This window comes from Zingiber officinale, chromosome 10A (genome assembly GCF_018446385.1).
Source record: "Zingiber officinale cultivar Zhangliang chromosome 10A, Zo_v1.1, whole genome shotgun sequence".
NCBI classification, from domain to species: Eukaryota; Viridiplantae; Streptophyta; class Magnoliopsida; order Zingiberales; family Zingiberaceae; genus Zingiber; species Zingiber officinale.
Window position 1 is genome coordinate 32,471,610 of NC_056004.1, and position 18,424 is coordinate 32,490,033.

At 38.2% G+C, this 18,424-nt stretch overlaps 1 protein-coding gene across 1 annotated transcript; it reads right to left on the reverse strand.

The window, feature by feature from the left end:
* Positions 1-9,617: 9,617 nt before the first annotated feature.
* LOC122026576 (adenylate isopentenyltransferase-like) lies at positions 9,618-10,622 on the reverse strand. Its single transcript, XM_042585314.1, has one exon. The coding sequence runs from the start codon at positions 10,620-10,622 to the stop codon at positions 9,618-9,620; it is 1,005 nt and encodes a 334-aa protein (XP_042441248.1).
* Positions 10,623-18,424: the final 7,802 nt, after the last annotated feature.

The window sequence follows — 18,424 nt, forward strand, 5'->3', positions numbered from 1 at the left end:
TATGATTTTTGAGTCACAACCATACTTTTCCCCCATCTTACTCAGTCATCGAATATATCAACTTCTCCATTACCAAGCCCACCCTCTATGTCTCCCACTATAGATGCTCCATCTCTCAAACCATTGCAGGTGTATATGAGGCGTTCTCAGCCAAAATATGTCTCATGTCCCGCGCCTCCTCTTCCTGCAACTTCTTGTGCTCCTCGCCCCTCCGATATTGATATGCCCATTGCTCTTCGTAAAAGTATTTGTTCTTGCACTACACATTCTTTGTCTAACCATATTTTGTTTGATTACATGGGTTTGCTTTCCATGCTTTTGTTGTTTCTCTCTCATCTACAGAAGTTTCAACTTCCTATTTTGAGGTTTACCAACACTTTGCTTGGAGGACTGTAATGGATGAAGAAATGTCTGCTCTTATCTCTCCACTACAAAAAAATTTAGGAATATCGATAGGAATATAGATGAAAACTTGATTCTATCGCAAATAATTCTGAATTACCGACAAAAATTTATTTGCATCGGCATTTACCGACGAAAACTTGTTTCCGTTGGAAATTACGAACAGAACACATAATTATGTCTGTAATTTCCGACGGAAACAAGTTTCCGTCAATAATTTTAGGGTTTTACCTACGGTATTAATTTTACGTCGGTAATTCTGACTAAACCCTAGGTTTTCTTCGTATTTTTTCTCATGCACGGTGGCTGCTACCTTTCATTTTCCTTGATCGCCAGTAAGTCCTCTCTCTCGCCTTTCTCTCCCTCTTGTCGATGCAGGCAACCCCTGTGTCGGCCAGCAGGAGCCACGTGGCTTCGTTGGCCACCAGCAGGATGTTGGCGGCTGTGGCGGCCACGAGCAGCAATTCCTGCTTTGAACTTGTCATTTTTGTGATAAATTTGAACTAAATTATTTTTATTTTGTTAATAGATAGCATTTGCTGCTCTTCTCCGGTTGAATTACACATCTTCAGGTATAACTTAGTAAATTATACTTTATGTTATTTAACATGTTTCAATTAAGATATATGTTATGCTAGTATGTTAATATATAACATAATATAGTCCTTTTGTTTATTTTATGTTAGTCTGTTAATCTAAGTTAATTTTTAATTCTCAATTTATTAGTTTTAGGTGAAAATGTCTATGAACAAAGTTTGGATGTACAATCGATTAGAAAATAGATTTATTAGGGATGATTTTATTACTGAAATTGAAGAGTTTGTAAACTTTGCTAAGAGTCATCCCGAATGTATGAATGATGTTGAGTTATGGTGTCTGTATAATCATTCGAAATGTAGAAATAGAGCCTAATGTGATGAGGATACCGTGAAAGTACATATATGTAGAAATGATTTTGTACCAAATTACTACAATTGTTACTGTCACTGAGAACTTTATTTGTATGAATCAATTAGACATTCTAGTGGTTCATCATTTGCCATAACTTTTACTACACCTGAATTTGTTGGTGCAAGTTGCACCAGAATAAAACCTAAGTTTTGATGTTGCCAAAGATTCAAGTAAGTCTTGTTGTGATCTAACAAGTTGATTAAGTATGCAGGCTGTTTACTCAACCGAGAAATACCTAGTTGGAGGCTAGGCAGAAAAGTCTTAGTAGCTTAATGAGAGTCTACACCCATTACAACAAAGAAAACCAAGAAAAAATTTAATTGGAGCATAGGAGAGCAAAGCAATAAGTTTAGGGACTTAGAGATGGCTACCTTTGGCTTTGAGCTTTTGGCTTGATGTAGAGTGTGGAGTGGTTAGCAAAGGGCTTGCTTACTCTTGCTGTGGTCCGATGATGCAGAGGGATGGAAGTCTTGCGGCAGACGACGGCGAGTGTGGAGAGACAGAGTGGAGTCGTGCGGTCGATGATGATCAGTGCATAGAGGCAGAGAGGAGTCCTATGGCTGGTGGCGGTGAGTGCGGAGAGATAGAGAGGAGTCCGGCGACAGTATTGAAGAGAGGCGGAGAGCTATTGCGGAGAGGAAAGTTGTGCGGCGATGGCTTCAGGCGGCTTTGATTGACATGTTTTTTTGACCTAGCGTTCTGTGATTTTAATTATGGTTTTTTTTATTTACTTATTGCATTTTTGTTTTACTTATTTTTTTAACCACGTAATCCTTTTAATCATGTGTTTTTTTATTTAATTTTTTTTTAAGATAACTTTCTTTTAAACTATAATTTTAAAAGAAATTTGAAGTTGGTTAAAACACGCTTGGTCAAAACACATTCCTTTTAATCAATATGGTCGTAAATAATAATTTTTTTTCTTATTTTTTTAAACTAATCACAGCATGTTGCATGCCGTTAATAATTAAAAAAAGTATTCGTAGCGTACCTATTTTTGTACGCCGTTATTATTATTAAATATTTATAGTATTAACGACATGCTTTTAATATGTGCCGTTAATATCTAGACGTAATTTTTTTTCTTCTTCTTCAAGTTTATACTATTAACAGTGCGCATCAATATGCATGCCGTTAATAATACTATTAACGACATGCTTTTAATGTGCACTGTTAATAGTAAGCTGCGAAAAGCTATTTTTGTTGTAGTGGCAGATCGTGGAATCCAGGTGGAAAGACCAAGTGGGTCGAAAGGACTCGACACTTGGCAGTGAGATCGAGAGGTCTGGAGGACCGAAGATCAAGAGAAAATCTTGGTGAGTCGATCAAGGCTAAGGGAAAAGTCCAAACAGATCTGGATGATCAAAGTTTCGCAGGTAGGTTGAGGTAAACAACTGGAGGAGTGACAGTGAGGTCATGTTCCTAAAGGGAACAACCTAAGGTCGCTGGTCCAACTGAATAAACTGGAAAGGTTTCCAAGTTGAGATCAAGACAGTTGAACTGTCAATTATCATTACTCATGCATTTTATATATTACTGTGCTAATATCTGTTTTACAGGAAAATACTATTTAATGTTGTTTTGCAGGTTCAGGCCTGATCAGTCAACCAAACAGGAGGATCAGTCGACCGAACCAGACTAACTCAGAATAGACACAAGTTCAGACCAAACCAGAGCGAATCCGATCAGAGCTTGATCAGTCGATCAAACCAATGGATCGGTCGACTGAACCCTGACGATGTGGCATAGATCAACTCGGTCAGAAGCAGAGAAGGAAGCTAAGCTGATCAGTCGAATGAACCAACAGATCGATCGACTGAGCCAACAGATCGGTCGACCAAACGATACCTTATCAATGCGGCATTAAGTGTGAATCTCGGCGAACAGGGAAATTATATGTTCAGTCGATCGAAAAAGGTGATCAGTCAACCGAACACTTCAATGACAGTAAATGCCAAAGATCGAATCAGCATCAGATCTCAGCGAAGATGGAACAGAGCTAGTTTGGTCGACCGAACCTCGAGATCGGTTGACCTAACATCGATGATTCTTATAAAAGAGAGCTTGATGTTTGAGGCTGTGTAACTGATTTTGGTTGACTCGAAGATCATCTCTGTGAAAGCTACTCGTGTTATTGCTACTACAAATCGTAAGCAACTACATCATTCAAGTGTCGACCGAGCTTCAACTTTAACATACTGTCGGTATATTTTTATTATTGCTTGTATTGTGCTTAACTCAAGTAAGATAGTAGGTTGTTACTATTTTACTCATTTTCTTGTACGCACTGCTTCTTTCTGAGGTTTTTAGAAAGAAGAGTTTTAGTGATTTTCCCATCGGTGCGATCAAGGATCGCGGGCCTTGGAGTAGGAGTTGACCTAGGCTTCGAACCAAGTAACTGAACTTGTTCTCTACTTTTCCGCTGCACGACTTTGTTTTAAACGAGTAAAAGAAAAGTTTTTAAAGCGCGATATTCACCCCCCCTTCTATCACACTCGTTCGATCCTACAGAACTATCAACTAATGATATTGGAATGCAATCAATGATCCATGATATGATGAACGCTATAGTTGATTATTCCAATATAGATGAAACACCAACACACAAATATCAATAACTATATGAAATGTTAAAGGCTAATGAAAGATAAATATGGGAAGGCATTCCCTTTGGTCAGTCCCAACTATCTGCTACTGCAAGGTTATAGAATATGAAAGTAAAACATCATTTTTCATAAAGATGTTATGATGACATATGTCAATTGATGTTAAATTACTTCCTACTAATAATATAATGACTAATAGTTTTTACAATATACAAAGATATAGGTTAGAGGTTTAGGTTCGCCTATAAAAAAGATTGATTGTTGTATAAACAACTGCATAATATTTTGGAATGAAGATAATGATCTGAGTGAATGCAAAATTTGTATACACTCCCATTATAAGCATGGTACTCATATACCAGGGCAGAAGAAGAAAAAAATTGCTTGGAAAGTAATGTATTATTTTTCCTTAACTGCTAGACTTCAACGTTTGTATGCATATGCTACTACATCTTGCCACATGATGGTGCATCATGAGCATAAGCATGATGGAGGTATAATGTGTCATCCTTGTGATTCCCCTGCATGGAAACATCTTGATGCTGTATTTCCCTCTTTTGTAATGGAACCACGTAATGTGAAATTGAGACTTTCTGCAGATGGATTTCAGTCATTTGGTTAGTCAGAGCAACAATATTCATCTTGACCAGTTATATTAACACGTACAATTTACCACCATGGATGTGCATAAAAGATGAGTTTATGTTCCTTATAGTACTTATTCCTGGTCCAACCAATCCCAAAGAGAAGATAGATGTTTTTTTGCAACCTTTGATTGCCGAGTTAAATGAATTATGGAATGTAGAGTCAGTGACTTATGATGTTGCAAGTAAAACTAATTTTAGATTGCATGTTGTATTATTATGGATGATCGTGATTTTTCAGCATATTCAATGTTGTCGGGATGGAGCATGGCTGGTAAATTAGCATGTCCACACTACATGATTGAATCTGATGTATTTTCATTACCTTACAGTGGGAAGGTATCTTGGTTTGAAAATCACCGTAAATTTTTACCACTTAATCACTCTTTTAGGTGAAATAAGAAAAATTTTCTAAACAATATTGTAGTCAGAAAACATCCTGCAACCCATGCTTCAGGTGAAGAAATCATTGAGCAAATAGATAGTTATGGATTTTTACCAGTATCTCAATCTAGTTCCGATGAGATAAATAAATATATTGTTAGGATGCGCAAGTGTGGTTGGAAGAAAAGGAATATTTTTTGGGATTTTCTGTATTGGAAGTATCTACTTATTCGACATAATTTAGATATCATGCATATTGAGAAAACTTTCTTCGATAATATCTTTAATACTGTGATGAACCTACCTGGAAGAACTAAAGACACTGCAAAATCACATGATGAATTAAAAGAACTAGTTAACATACCAGAGTTGCATCAGGATGAAACAACCAATAAATTTTCAAAGGATTATTATACTTTGGACAAAGATGGTAAGCAAGCTTTATGTACTTCATTGAAAGAAATTAAATTTCTAGATGGGTATGCCTCAAATATGGCTCGATATGTGGATATGAATAAATTAAAGATGCTTGGAATGAAAAGTCATGACTGTCATGTATTCATGTAAAGACTTATTCCAGTAGCTTTCCATGACTTACTTCCTCAAAATATTTCGCAAGCACTCACTGAATTGAGTCTATTTTTTAGAGATTTGATAGTGAGGTGTATTATGATGGATGATATGTTTCGACTAGAAACAGACATTCCTCTCATATTATATAAGTTAGAGCGTATTTTTCCACCTAGTTTCTTTGATTCAATGGAACATCTACCAGTACATTTACCATATGAGACACAAATATCAGGTTCTATGCAGTACAAATGGATGTATCCATTCGAACGATTTATGAGGAAATTAAAGAATAATATTCATAACAAAGCAAGAGTTGAGGGGTCAATATGTAATGTTTATCTGGTTGAAGAAGCATCTTCTTTCTGCTCTTATTATTTTGCTAATAGTGTGCAAACAAGACATCAAAAGTGTCCTAGAAATTCTGATGATGCTCTTTAACTGATAGACCCATCGATGCTTTCTATTTTCAAGTTTCCTAGTAAGCCAATGGGTGCATCGCTTTCTATATGGTTAACCGAAGAAAAATATCATGCTGCAAGAACATATATACTCTTAAACTGTGAAGAAGTCAAACCATACATAAACTAAGTTAACTTCTCTAATCAAACATTTATCCTTCATTTAATTATTTTGCTTGATATCCCAATTTTATATATAATTACCTTCATTCTCAGCTTGTACAAACAACAACTATATTTATAAAATCTATCAATTAGTGCAAGTGAGGTGGCTGCAAAGTTAAAGACCGAATTTGCATTATGGTTTCAAATATATGTAAGTTAGAGTATTTGTGAAATTTTTTAGTTCATGTCTATTAAGAAGTGTCCTAATTTATATGTTAACTATTTTTATAGGAGAAAGACAATAGAATATCAAATGTGAGAGATGATAGAATAATGAATATTGCATCAGGATCCCTCCATAAAATAAAGGTGTATTCTGGTTACTATGTTAATGATCTTAAATTTCACGTGGCACAACGAGATTCACGGAGATTAATCTATAATTCTGGTATTTGTGTTAAAGGATCTATGGACAATACTAACACTGAGATTGATTACTATGGTAGACTTGAAGAAATCATAGAGATTGAATATCCTGCATTACCTATAAAGAGGTGTGTATTGTTCAAATATTCATGGTATGATCTGACCCCAAAAATAGATACCAGAATACATCCAAATTATAATTTAGTTGAGGTTAATACAAACAAAAGATTCAACAAGTTTGAACCTTTTATTTTCGGGATACAAACAGGTCAAATTTTCTATCTTGAATATCCTACGAAGAGAAGAAGATCTAGTGAATGGTTGTCTGTTTGTCGAATCAAACCTCGCTTGACTATAGAGATGCTGAACATAGTCACTGCTCAAAACCATGATGTATTTTAGAATGATGAAGTGGAGATACACTCAGTTGATTTACAACTCTAATTTACTTCTCAATTACTTGTAGTGTTAATGTCAGTTATGAAGAGATAGATGATGGAGAGATGTCCAACAGTGAGGATGAAGTGGAACTAAGCTCATCTAGCGATGAGGACATAGAAACTATTAATGTTGATTAGTCAGATGTTAATGATGATTAAACGTCAACATTATTATTCATCAAGTAAGTAATGCTTTCATATTATTTTGTATTTATATTATCATGTTTTTAAACCTTATTATGATGTGTTACAATATTTTTTTGTAGATATCATTATGGCAGAGAAGCAACCTGTAGCACACCGTGGCTACAAGGTCCTTTGAGTTGTCTGGACTCGTAAGTATTTTTGTTATTAATAATTCAAGTTTATATATAACTTTACTTATAATATATTTCTCACAACTTAATAATATTTCGTGCAGGTTCACTCCAGATGGCCACGGATAGCCACATATATTACTGAAAAATTCAAGGAATGACTTTGCGCATCTGGTACTACATGGAGTCATGTAAATCAAGAGAAGAAGTTGTTTTATTATAATGAATTTGTGGTAAGTAATTTTAATGTATTTATTATTCTATAATATAGTTATCATTTAAACTAAATATTTAACTTATAATTACAGAAAATATATATATGGGAGGACGGGTACGAAGAAGAATTTAAAGCTACATGAAATACTTACTATGCTAAATTGTACAGAGATCATATGTATTATATGAGAAAGAAGGGCACTAGCCTACGTATGTTTTTGAGGCGATATAGAGTGCATGGACGGTCACCTGAGCTGCAGAAAGGTGGAAAGCAAATGCTGAAAGGCAAAAGCAAATAGAAATACAGAGCCAGGTGGGCACCGGAATCGCTCGGTATATATCAGGATCTAAATCTATTGTTGAGCATACCATGAATTTGGTGAGTATAATTTAAAGTTATACTATATATGAATTTATTACCAAACATGTATAATTTTATCCCAAACTATTTTGTATATAGGAACGTGAGCTTGCCCGACAACCCACATGTATGAAGGTGTTTCTCAAGACCCACAAGAAGCAGGATGGATCATTTGTTGATTCTCGATCTCAAACTCTACATATAAGATTATTAACTTTATTATATTGATTCATTTCTATCTTGATTAGTATTTAGTAATACTGATAAAATTGGATATTGTATTTTTCCACATAGTAACAAATGACCGAGAGAGTGGCTCAGACATTTCAACCATCAGTAGAGGGAAGATTGCCACAGTCTCTATCCACCACTGTAAATGAGACTTATTATGATGTTGTCGGTGGAAGGATAAAAAATTCCACCCTTTATGGCTTTGGCTCCCAGGCCAAAGTTGCATTTGATTGTTTAAGGAATCCAGTGGGTCGTGCTAGTTCCTCTTCTTTTAGGGAGATGCAGTCTTTAAAACGTGAAAATCAAGAACTATGCATTCAATTAAAATCAATGGGTTAGAGGATGACCGACATGGATCAGTGGAGGGTTGATGTGGAGAAGAAGAGAGAGCCAAGTGTGAGGCGAGTAATGAAGCTATGATGGATATCTATGTAAACTATTTATTTATATATCAACATGATCATTTTATATTTGACTTTTTACAAGATTTTCTTTATTATTTAGTGTTCTTGTATTTTTTGAAGTACTTTCAATTGCGGTATGTATTCTGTAAACTTGAATTTAGATATGTATTCTGTAAACTTGTATTTAGATATGAATATTTGCATATATATTCTGTAGATTTGTTTAATCTTATTTATTTTAGATAATTATAATTGCTTCTATTACTATCTGTAGATTTGTTTAATCTTATTTCTTTTAGATAATTATAATTGCTTCTATTACTATGAATGTTAGTTTATTTGTGCTTATATAGATTGTATTAAAAAAAACAAAGAATGAATCATTAAAATGTATGGAATATTTTTTTTTTTGTGGATTTTATAAGTGTAATTAGTTGTGTATGATTATTATATGATGTATGTGTGTGGATTATATTTGATTTGTTTGTATGTGGATTGTATTATACCATCGTTTGTGATGATTTTTGTATATTTAGAAAATATATACAGGGAAGATTGTGTAAACATACAAAATATGACGATTTTTTTTTTTTTTGATTTATGACGAAATACCCATGGTGTTCACTATAAAGTATCGAGTTGGGTGTTCACTATAAAGTATAAAGTATAAAGTATAAAGTATAAAGTATACAGTAGTATTGATTGATATAAAATTCGTCTAGTAGCTAAGGATTTATATAAATTTATAGTGTTGAGTAATTTGAACTTTTTAAGTTTATCAAATAGTATCCCTCCTTTCTAAGGTTATCAAACTTTTTAATACTTGCATTAATTTGAATTTAGGTGCTTTTTAAGAAAACAAGTACGTCATTAAAAAGACACCAGATAATGTCATATTATTTAACTTTATGTAGTCATGAATTTATTTGAATACCAACTGCAAATAATTAAGACCTTTATTAATTTATATAGAGTACGGAAGATTACTGGAAAAGGAATTTCGAGAGCCTAAAACGTACGTCTCCTAAAGAATTCCTACATCATCTCAAGAAGCTAAATTCTTTTTTGATCTTGCGCTAAATTTAGTGGCCAATTCTAATTAGTTTGATCTCTTCTCTAAAAACTGTGCCATAGCAGTCGTGCTCGGCTCAATCACATCCCTTTGCCAAGGCACCGCCATGGCACCCTCCTGCCCGGAGAGATACGCCGTCACAGCAGCCGTGGCGTCCACTCGAAGCAGCGGCCAGCCCATCGACTGCAGTCGCTTGATCTTCTGTATTTGTATCTCCGACAATAAGCGCGTGTTCTCCTTCATGGCAGCGAGCGCCGCCTCGTAGACTGGTTGAGTCCGCTTGCCCTTTTCAGTGAAGTAAGCTCGGAATTCCGGCACCCCGATGCTCTTCCCGATCCCGAGATACTTCTCCTTCGCCCCTTCCTTCGTGAAGAAGTCGGCCAACTCGTCCATCAAGCCCTCCTGCACCATCTCGTCAACTCGGCGTGCGAGGTGCTCGGCCAGCACTTTGGCGTCCACGTGCACCCAGATGAACAAGCAGTCGTACTGCGGGGCCCTTTCCTCCCTCATTTCCTTGCTGAGGAACGGGTTGTAGTTGGGGTCGAACTGGTCAGCGAGCAGCGCGTAGACGAACGAGTTCGACCCTCCAGCGAGGAACGGCACTCGGCCGCGAGCCGAGACCTCTTGAATCTTGTAGCCAGCCACGGCACGATACTCAGCGGCCAGTAACTCCCCAGATGCCGAATCAAAAAAATCTATCAGATGGTGCGGAACCCCACGCTGCTTCGCCGGTGCAATCTTATTGGAGGCGATGTCGAGCCCGGGGTACATTTGGATCTTATCAGAGTTGATGACTTCGCCTAAGAACCTGAGCGACAACTCAATGGCGAGCTTGGTTTTGCCTGTGCCAGTGGCGCCCATGACCACTACCAGTCTTTCCTTGGACCTGGGCGTTCTTGGCATGTCGACGACGACGCCATTAATGGCGGCATGGCTATCGTGGTGGCAGTTGCATTTCTCAGTACTGCAAGAAAAAGCACAGGAGACAAACACCTTCTCGTATTTGGACATGCAAAGCGTTGCAACCTCCATCTTCGTGATGGTCTTGACTCTTGGTTGAAGAAAGATTCAGAAGTCGTTTTGTGGAGATTTGTACGTTGCAATGAGTTTAATTTCAAGAGAATTTATAGACACTTTAAGTCTGGCTTAAGAAGATTGTTAATCTTATCTATTAATTTTCGAATTAATGTTACGCTGAGCGCCTAGGGTAGCATTAATTTTTTTTTATTTTTTATTTAATTTTTTTGTTTACTTTTTTTTGGAAGTTTCTAATTATATATGTCAATTAATTTTGCCGTATTTAAGAATTGGATTAGTATTAAGCGTAAAAAATAATAAAAAATTCAAAACATTTTTTTTTTTAAAGATTTTCGTAAGGGGCGTGCGTGTATAAAACTCTATAGGCAAGTGTGTTAATTACTTTTATTCCTTAAGTTTAATAGATATTAGGATAAACTCTGATAAATTTATTCAACATAATTTCATCAATATTTTAACCAAGTACACTCTATATTTCATCACTATTTTATTTAATATTAAATACTTGTAAAAAAAAAGAGAAAAATTTATGCGAGGAGTTAAGTTAAAAAAATCGTTAATTCATTTACGAAACCTAAACTGAGACCTTGACTAGATCTTGGTCTCGAGGGGATAGGATCTAATTACTACTATTATCACATTTTTAATGTGCTAACTCTATTTTATAAGGTAATTTTTATACCTACACTAACTCTTTTTTTTCAAGGAAGAGAAAGCTTAAAAAGTGGGTCCAGGTGCCCAGAAGTGATCCGGGCGTCCGGAGTTGGTCAAGGCGCTCAGAGTTGGTCCGAGCTCCCGAACCAGCTTAGCCCTGGGGTGGCTAGCCAGGCACTTGGGCAGTCCGAGCGTTTGGAGTTGGTCTAGGCGCCCAGACTATAAAATTACCCAGAAGCTGAGTTAGAGCGCGACGACTGGTGGAACTCACGTCAATGGTCCAAGCGCCCGGAGTGGGTCCGAACGTCCGAAGGTGGATAAATTTCGGGGATGAAGTTTTAATGAGAGCTCGCCACGTCAGTATGGTTCAAGTGCCCGAGAGGGACTCCAGGCGCCCGGAATGGGCCGATATAAAGGCCTTCGACCAGTAGTTTCAGAAAATCTTCTCTTACGACTTTCATATTCACGCGTTGGTCTGAGAAGGCTCCAACGACACCGAAAGGCTGCTCCGAACTTCTAAGAATGAAAAACTTCAAATTTCCTTTCCATTTGTCGATAACAATTAATTTCAATTCTTGTACTCAACTTATAAATCTATTTCGAATTAATAGTGATTGTTCATCGAAAGCATTCTCATGTGTGGGCTTTGGAGTAAAAGTCGTCAAAGGCTCTGATCCAAGTAAAAATGTACTTGTGTTAGGATTTGTACTTTCGTATTTTTCTTTCCACTCCGTATTCTCGATTTTTAAGAAAAGCGAAGAACGCTATGTACCTCCCCTCTAGCGTCTTTCCAATCCAACGAATAAAAAGAAGATGCATCTTAAACAAAAGGCCGAGAAAGGTAACTGATATGGTGCATGTTTTGTGGGGTCAGTATGATGATGTGGTTATGAGTTAATACCACAAGAGGGTCAGAAGTCAGGCTGACCTGGAGGTCAGGAAGGTCAGAAGTCAAGCCTTCGTGGCCGATTAGCAGTCAAGTTAACGTGGAAAGCAGGGAGGTCAAAAGTCAAGCCTCCGTGGCCGGTCAACAGTCAAGTTGACGTAGAAAGCAAGGAGGTCAAAAGTCAAGCTTACGTGGCCAGGGTCAAAATATCAACTGACGTAATGGTCAATGGAGGGGATTATAAGCCGAACAAGGACCAACCCTGACAGCGGTCAAGGACCGGGCCCATGGGCCAAGTATAATTAGGGACGACCTACAAGCCGAGGATTATGGGTATACAAGCAGGTCCGGGAGCAGACCTGGCGCGCAGGTCAGGACATCCAAGCCAAGGATCATATGTATACATGCAGGTCTGGACATAGACCTAGCGCGCAGGTCGGGACATCCAAGCCAAGGATCATAGGTACACATGCAGGTTTGGACACAGACCTAGCGTGCAGGTCGGGACATCCAAGCTAAGGATCATAGTTATACATGCAGGTCTGGGCACAGACCTGGCGCGCAGGTCGGGACATCCAAGCCAAGGATCATTAGCATACATGCAGGTCTGGACACAGATCTGGCGCGCAGGTCGGGACATCCAAGCCAAGGATCATTAGTATACATGCAGGTCTGGACACAGATCTGGCGCGCAGGTTGGGACATCCAAGCCAAGGATCATAGGTATACATGCAAGTCGGGAAATAGACATGGCGTGCAGGTCGGGACATACGAGCCAAGGATATCAAGTATGTAGAAGCAGGTTGGGGCACAGGTCTGGAATTACATACTCGTCGTTCAGACACTACAGGACAAACAAGTCAGGGAATCGTAACCACTTGTTAGAGAATGTCAGAGAATAATCAGTGTCAGGGAATATGCTGACAGCCGGAGCTCCATACACCTTTGGTTTTGCCGTCAGCCTATTAAGAAGAGACGCGTGTCAATCACCACCAGACAAAGCCTGACAGCCGACATTCCCTGACATCCGTCAGACCCAGAAACTTCTGTTGCAGTATAAAAAGAGATGTCTTGTCCCTTATGCAGGTACGCTCACTCGTCATTTCTCACTAGTCTTTACTTTTCGTTCTTTCTCTGTGATTTCTAGGGGAAAAGTACCTGACTTGAACGTCGGAGGGCCTGACCCGGGGACTTTTTCCCTGGTTTATGGTCTCTAACGATGGATGAACTCATCTGAATGTGCGCAGAGCGACAGCGTCATCGTCCTGGTCATCTCTCTCCGTCGGCCGCCCGTGCGAACCTTTCCAGAGGGGCACCCGGTAGATTCAACCATTCAGCGACTTTTCGTCAACTTCCAGTACAACAAGGCCCACCTTCATTCGACTCAGCTTCCGGACGGGATCAGTAACCATAGTAGTTTTTAACGTCATCGGCCCAAAATATTTATAGAATTTTCTCCACTCATGATGTTGTCAATCCTAAGATATAGAACTAAAGATAACTATAGTAGTGCATATTTTTTATATAAAAAATAATCAAGAAAATTACTAATTAATTTTAAAATTATTTTTAATATGAAAAGAAAAGAAAATTATTTTTTATTTAATTTTTTTGTTTACTTTTTTTTGGAAGTTTCTAATTATGTCAATTAATTTTGCCGTATTTAAGAATTGGATTAGTATTAAGCGTAAAAAATAATAAAAAATTCAAAACATTTTTTTTTAAAGATTTTCGTAAGGGGCGTGCGTGTATAACACTCTAGGCAAGTGTGTTAATTACTTTTATTCCTTAAGTTTAATAGATATTAGGATAAACTCTGATAAATTTATTGAAAATAATTTCATCATTATTTTAACCAAGTACACTCTAAATTTCATCACTATTTTATTTAATATTAAATACTTTGTAAAAAAAAGAAAAATTTATGCGAGGAGTTAAGTTAAAAAAAAAATCTTTAATTCAAATTTTAAAAAATAAAGTAGGCATCGTGCACACCGCGTTGCAAGTGTAATATAATATATAAATACAAATAAATTAGTACCTTAGACCCATAGATTACACTTGGTAAGGGTATGTTAGGCTCATGCAGTAGTATAACACAAGAGTGACACTCGAGAATAATTCAGCAACAAGCTACTGGGCACCCAGCAGCAAACTATTGTAACAGACTCTCCCTTATAAAAATTAATTTAATATTTTATATCATATATTAAACAGATAATGTTGGTGTAATATGTATTAAAGATCTAACTCATATTTTGATGAATGACAAGTAGATTAAAGTTAGAGTATTTATGATCTAATTACTTTACCAAGTGTGTAGGAGTTGACGGGTCTGGAGGACCTGACACCAGGCTCAAATCCAGCTAGGTCGTGAGACCCGATAGCTAGTGCGAAGTCCAGATAGGTCCGCATGACTCAATATCTAGCGGGAAGTCCGGTTGAGTCTGCGAGACCTGACAATCGGCCGAAGTTCAGTTAGGTATGCGGACCTAACAATAGGTGGGAATACCTGGTGGATCAAAAGCAAATCAAGCGACTATAGTTGGTAAGTAAAAGGTAAGCAACAGGAGGAGAAATTTAGTAAGGGCACATTCCCGGTTGAGGGAACAGTATGCATCGGACCAGCTTAGGTCCATTTGGGAAATCTAAGCTAAGACCTTGACTAGATCTTAGTCTCGGGAAGATGGGATCTAATTATTACTATTATCACATTTTCAATGTGCTAACTTTATTTTACAAAGTAATTTTTATACCTAGACTAACTCTTTTTTTGCAAGGAAGAGAAGGCTTAAAAAGAGGGTTCAGGTGCCCAGAAGTGATCCGGGCGTCCGGAGTTGGTCAAGGAGCTCGGAGTTGGTCCGGGCTCCCAGACCAGCTTAGCCCTAGGGTGACTGGCCAAGCACTTGGGCGGCCCGCGCATACGGAGTTGGTCTAGGCACCTAGACTATAAAATTACCCAGAAGTTGAGTTAGAGTGCGATGACTGGTCGAACTCACGTTAATGGTCCAGGCGCCCGGAGGGGGTCCGAGCGCCCGGAGGTGGATAAATTTCGGGGATGAAGTTTTAATGAGAGCTCGCCACGTTAGCATGGTTCAGGTGCCCGGGAGGGACTCCAGGTGCCCGGAATGGGCCTATATAAAGGCCTTCGACCAGTAGCTTCAGAAAATCTTCTGCTACGACTTTCATATTCGCGCGTTGGTTTGAGAAGGCTCCGACGACACAGAAAGGCTGCTCCGAAGTTCGAAGAATGAAAAACTTCAAATTTCCTTTCCATTTGTCGGTAACAATTAATTTCAGTTCTTGTACTCAACTTATAAATCTATTTCAAATTAATAGTGATTATCCATCGAAAGCACTCTCATGTGTGGGCTTTGAAGTAGGAGTCGTCGAAAACTCCGAACTAAGTAAAAATGTACATGTGTTAGCGTTTGTACTTTCGTATTTTTCTTTCCGCTGCGTACTCTCAATTTTTTTTTTAAAAAAGTAAAGAATGCTATTCACCTCCCCTCTAGCGTCTTTTTAATCCAACAAATAAAAATAGATGGATCTTAAACAAAAGGCCAAGAAAGGTAACCATAGCAGTTTTTAACGTCATCCGACCAAAAATATTTATAGAATTTTCTCCACTCACAATGTTGTCAATCCTAAGAGATAGAATTAAAGATAACTATAACCGTGCATATTTTTTATATAAAAAATAATCAAGAAAATTACTAATAAATTTTAAAATTATTTTTAATGTGAAAAGGAAAAAAAAAATATTTACACAATGTTTATTATTTTTATATAGAATATAATTCATATTATTATAAAATCATAAAAATATCCTACAACCTCTGTCGGAGGTGATGACCGGCAGCGGCGGTCGTTGCACCTCTGATGGAGGCAACAGCTGACAATGGTGGTTGGTGGCTGATGGCGATGGCCGACGCTACCCGGAGGTGGCAGGCTGCGGCAACGGCAACAACATCAACGACGTTGGTGACCGACGATGGTGGCTGCGGTGGGCGGCACCGGCGGTCGGCATCGGTGGCCTATGGCCGGTGGTGATGGCCATGGCGCCCAAAGGCGGCAGTGGCGGTCGACGGCCGGTGGGCGATAGAGGTCGGCGAGTGGCAACGGTGACCAGCGACATCGGCTGAAGCGACGTCAGTGACCAATTGATGTCGAAAATAGACTAGATGTAAAGTTGACATTTAAATTTTAGTTAAACGATGATCTCATAATATAATCAAATTATATAGATATTATAATTCAGATTATAAAATTTTATTACCTTTTATAATCTAAATTACATTATATTATATTATAGTTTTAAAATAGTATCAAATAAAATAATTAATATTATAATATTGATTATATTATAAGGTCGATTACTTCGTACTAAATATAGCTAAAGGTTTAAATTCTAGTAATAGTAAGATAGTGATAGATCTCTTAAAGAAACGTTAATCTAAATCTCATTTATACGAAGGACATCTAGATTATAATCCAGTTATCTATAGTTGTATTTATAGTTCGATCCCCAGCTATGATATATTTGTAAGAATTTTTTTTTATAAATAGAGGTACAATAAAAAATATTGGGTTTCTGAACTAGCTATCGTATGTACTTTTCGATTTATCCTAATGAATGATGAAAAATTTCAATAAAATCATATCAATCACCCATAAAATAAAAAAACAAAGATAAAAAAATATATTGAGTTTAATATTTTCTTTAAGACTCACATATAATTAATTATTGGATTTTTATAACCTATATAAATGCACTCTTTGGAAATTTAATATATATTATTTTGTTTGTTAAGAATTTACTTATTTTATACGTTACTTTGTAACTTTGATAGTTGTAATTCTTTTATAGATAAATATAACTTTATTAATCAAATTGACGTATTACAATATTTAGTCCGTACGAAATCTTAAAAATTAAAACGCATTTGTAAAACCTCCACTTCAACGATAGAGCTATCTCTGGACCGCTTTTTTATGTTCTATAGAACAATCTCTTTGTATATATTAAGTAAAATGGATGATCTTTAATTTATAAACTAGTCGAAGATCATTTATTCCTATATATATATACAGAAATGATATATTATGAATAAAATCGTGCGAACCGCTGCGGACTTAACTTCCTGATCGGTCACCAGTCCGATCAGGGAACCTCCTGATCGGTCTCTGGACCGATCAGGGAACCTCCTGATCGGTCTGGTGACCGATCAGCAAATGATCAGTTCCCTGATCGGTCTGGTGACCGATCAGGAAGGCATGTCCGCAGCGGTCCGCTCGACTTTGTCCGCAGCATATCATTTCTATATATATATATATAATTGTGTTAAAATACGGACATGAGCTGCGGACTCATCCGCAACCCACAAATTTGATTTTTTTTATATTTTTTTTACCATCCTCGTTCTCCTCTCTCGTTTGTTTCAATCGTGCCAGCCTCACCTCCTCGCCTCCTCGCCTCTGGCCGGCAGGCCGCCACCCACCGGTCGCCCCGCCTCCGGCCACCCACTTGTCGGCCACCCGCCGACCACCCGTTGAGAGTCGAAATCCCAGTCGAAATCTGATCGCGATTGCGGTCGCTAGCGTGGTGGCCAAATCGCGGCTGGATTTCGGCCGGATTCTGGTTGAAATCTGGCTGCGAACCGGCTGAGGTTTGCCAGCGACCGGATTCCGGCCACAATGGCGTCGGATTCCTACCGCAATGGCGTCGGATTCCGGCCGCGATTAAGCTTCGGCGAGATATGCAATTCACGCCAGTCGCTAGCGTGGTGACCGAATTTCGACCGGATTCCGGTTCAATCCGGCCGCAAACCGACCGAGGTCTGGCAGCAACCAGATTCCGGTCGCAATCGCGCCGGATTCCGGCCGCGATCGCACCGGATTCCGTCCGCGATCGCGCCGGATTCCGGCCGCTATCAAACTTCGACATGATTTCTATCGTGCCAGATTTCGGCGAGATCACAGTCAGAATCCATGTCGTGATCCCCGACGGGTTCACGCCCTGGGCTATAGTGTGGGTGGGTCCAAGCGGCCGGAGGCTGCCGGCGGTGGGCAGGCTGGTCGACGGCGGGGCGCGAGGGTGGCTAGCACGAGGAGGCGCGGTGAGCTTCAGTTCGACAAGAACGAAGGAAAATTAAAGAAGAGAAAAAGTTTTCATTAAAAAAAATGATGTGGACTTTAGTCCGCAGCAATTCGTAAAATAAGGTTTGTAACATAACAATTATATATATATATATAT

Bases quoted from the DNA above. Each gene is read 5' to 3' on its own strand.
- LOC122026576 (XM_042585314.1), bottom strand. From the start codon at position 10,622: ATGGAGGTTGCAACGCTTTGCATGTCCAAATACGAGAAGGTGTTTGTC.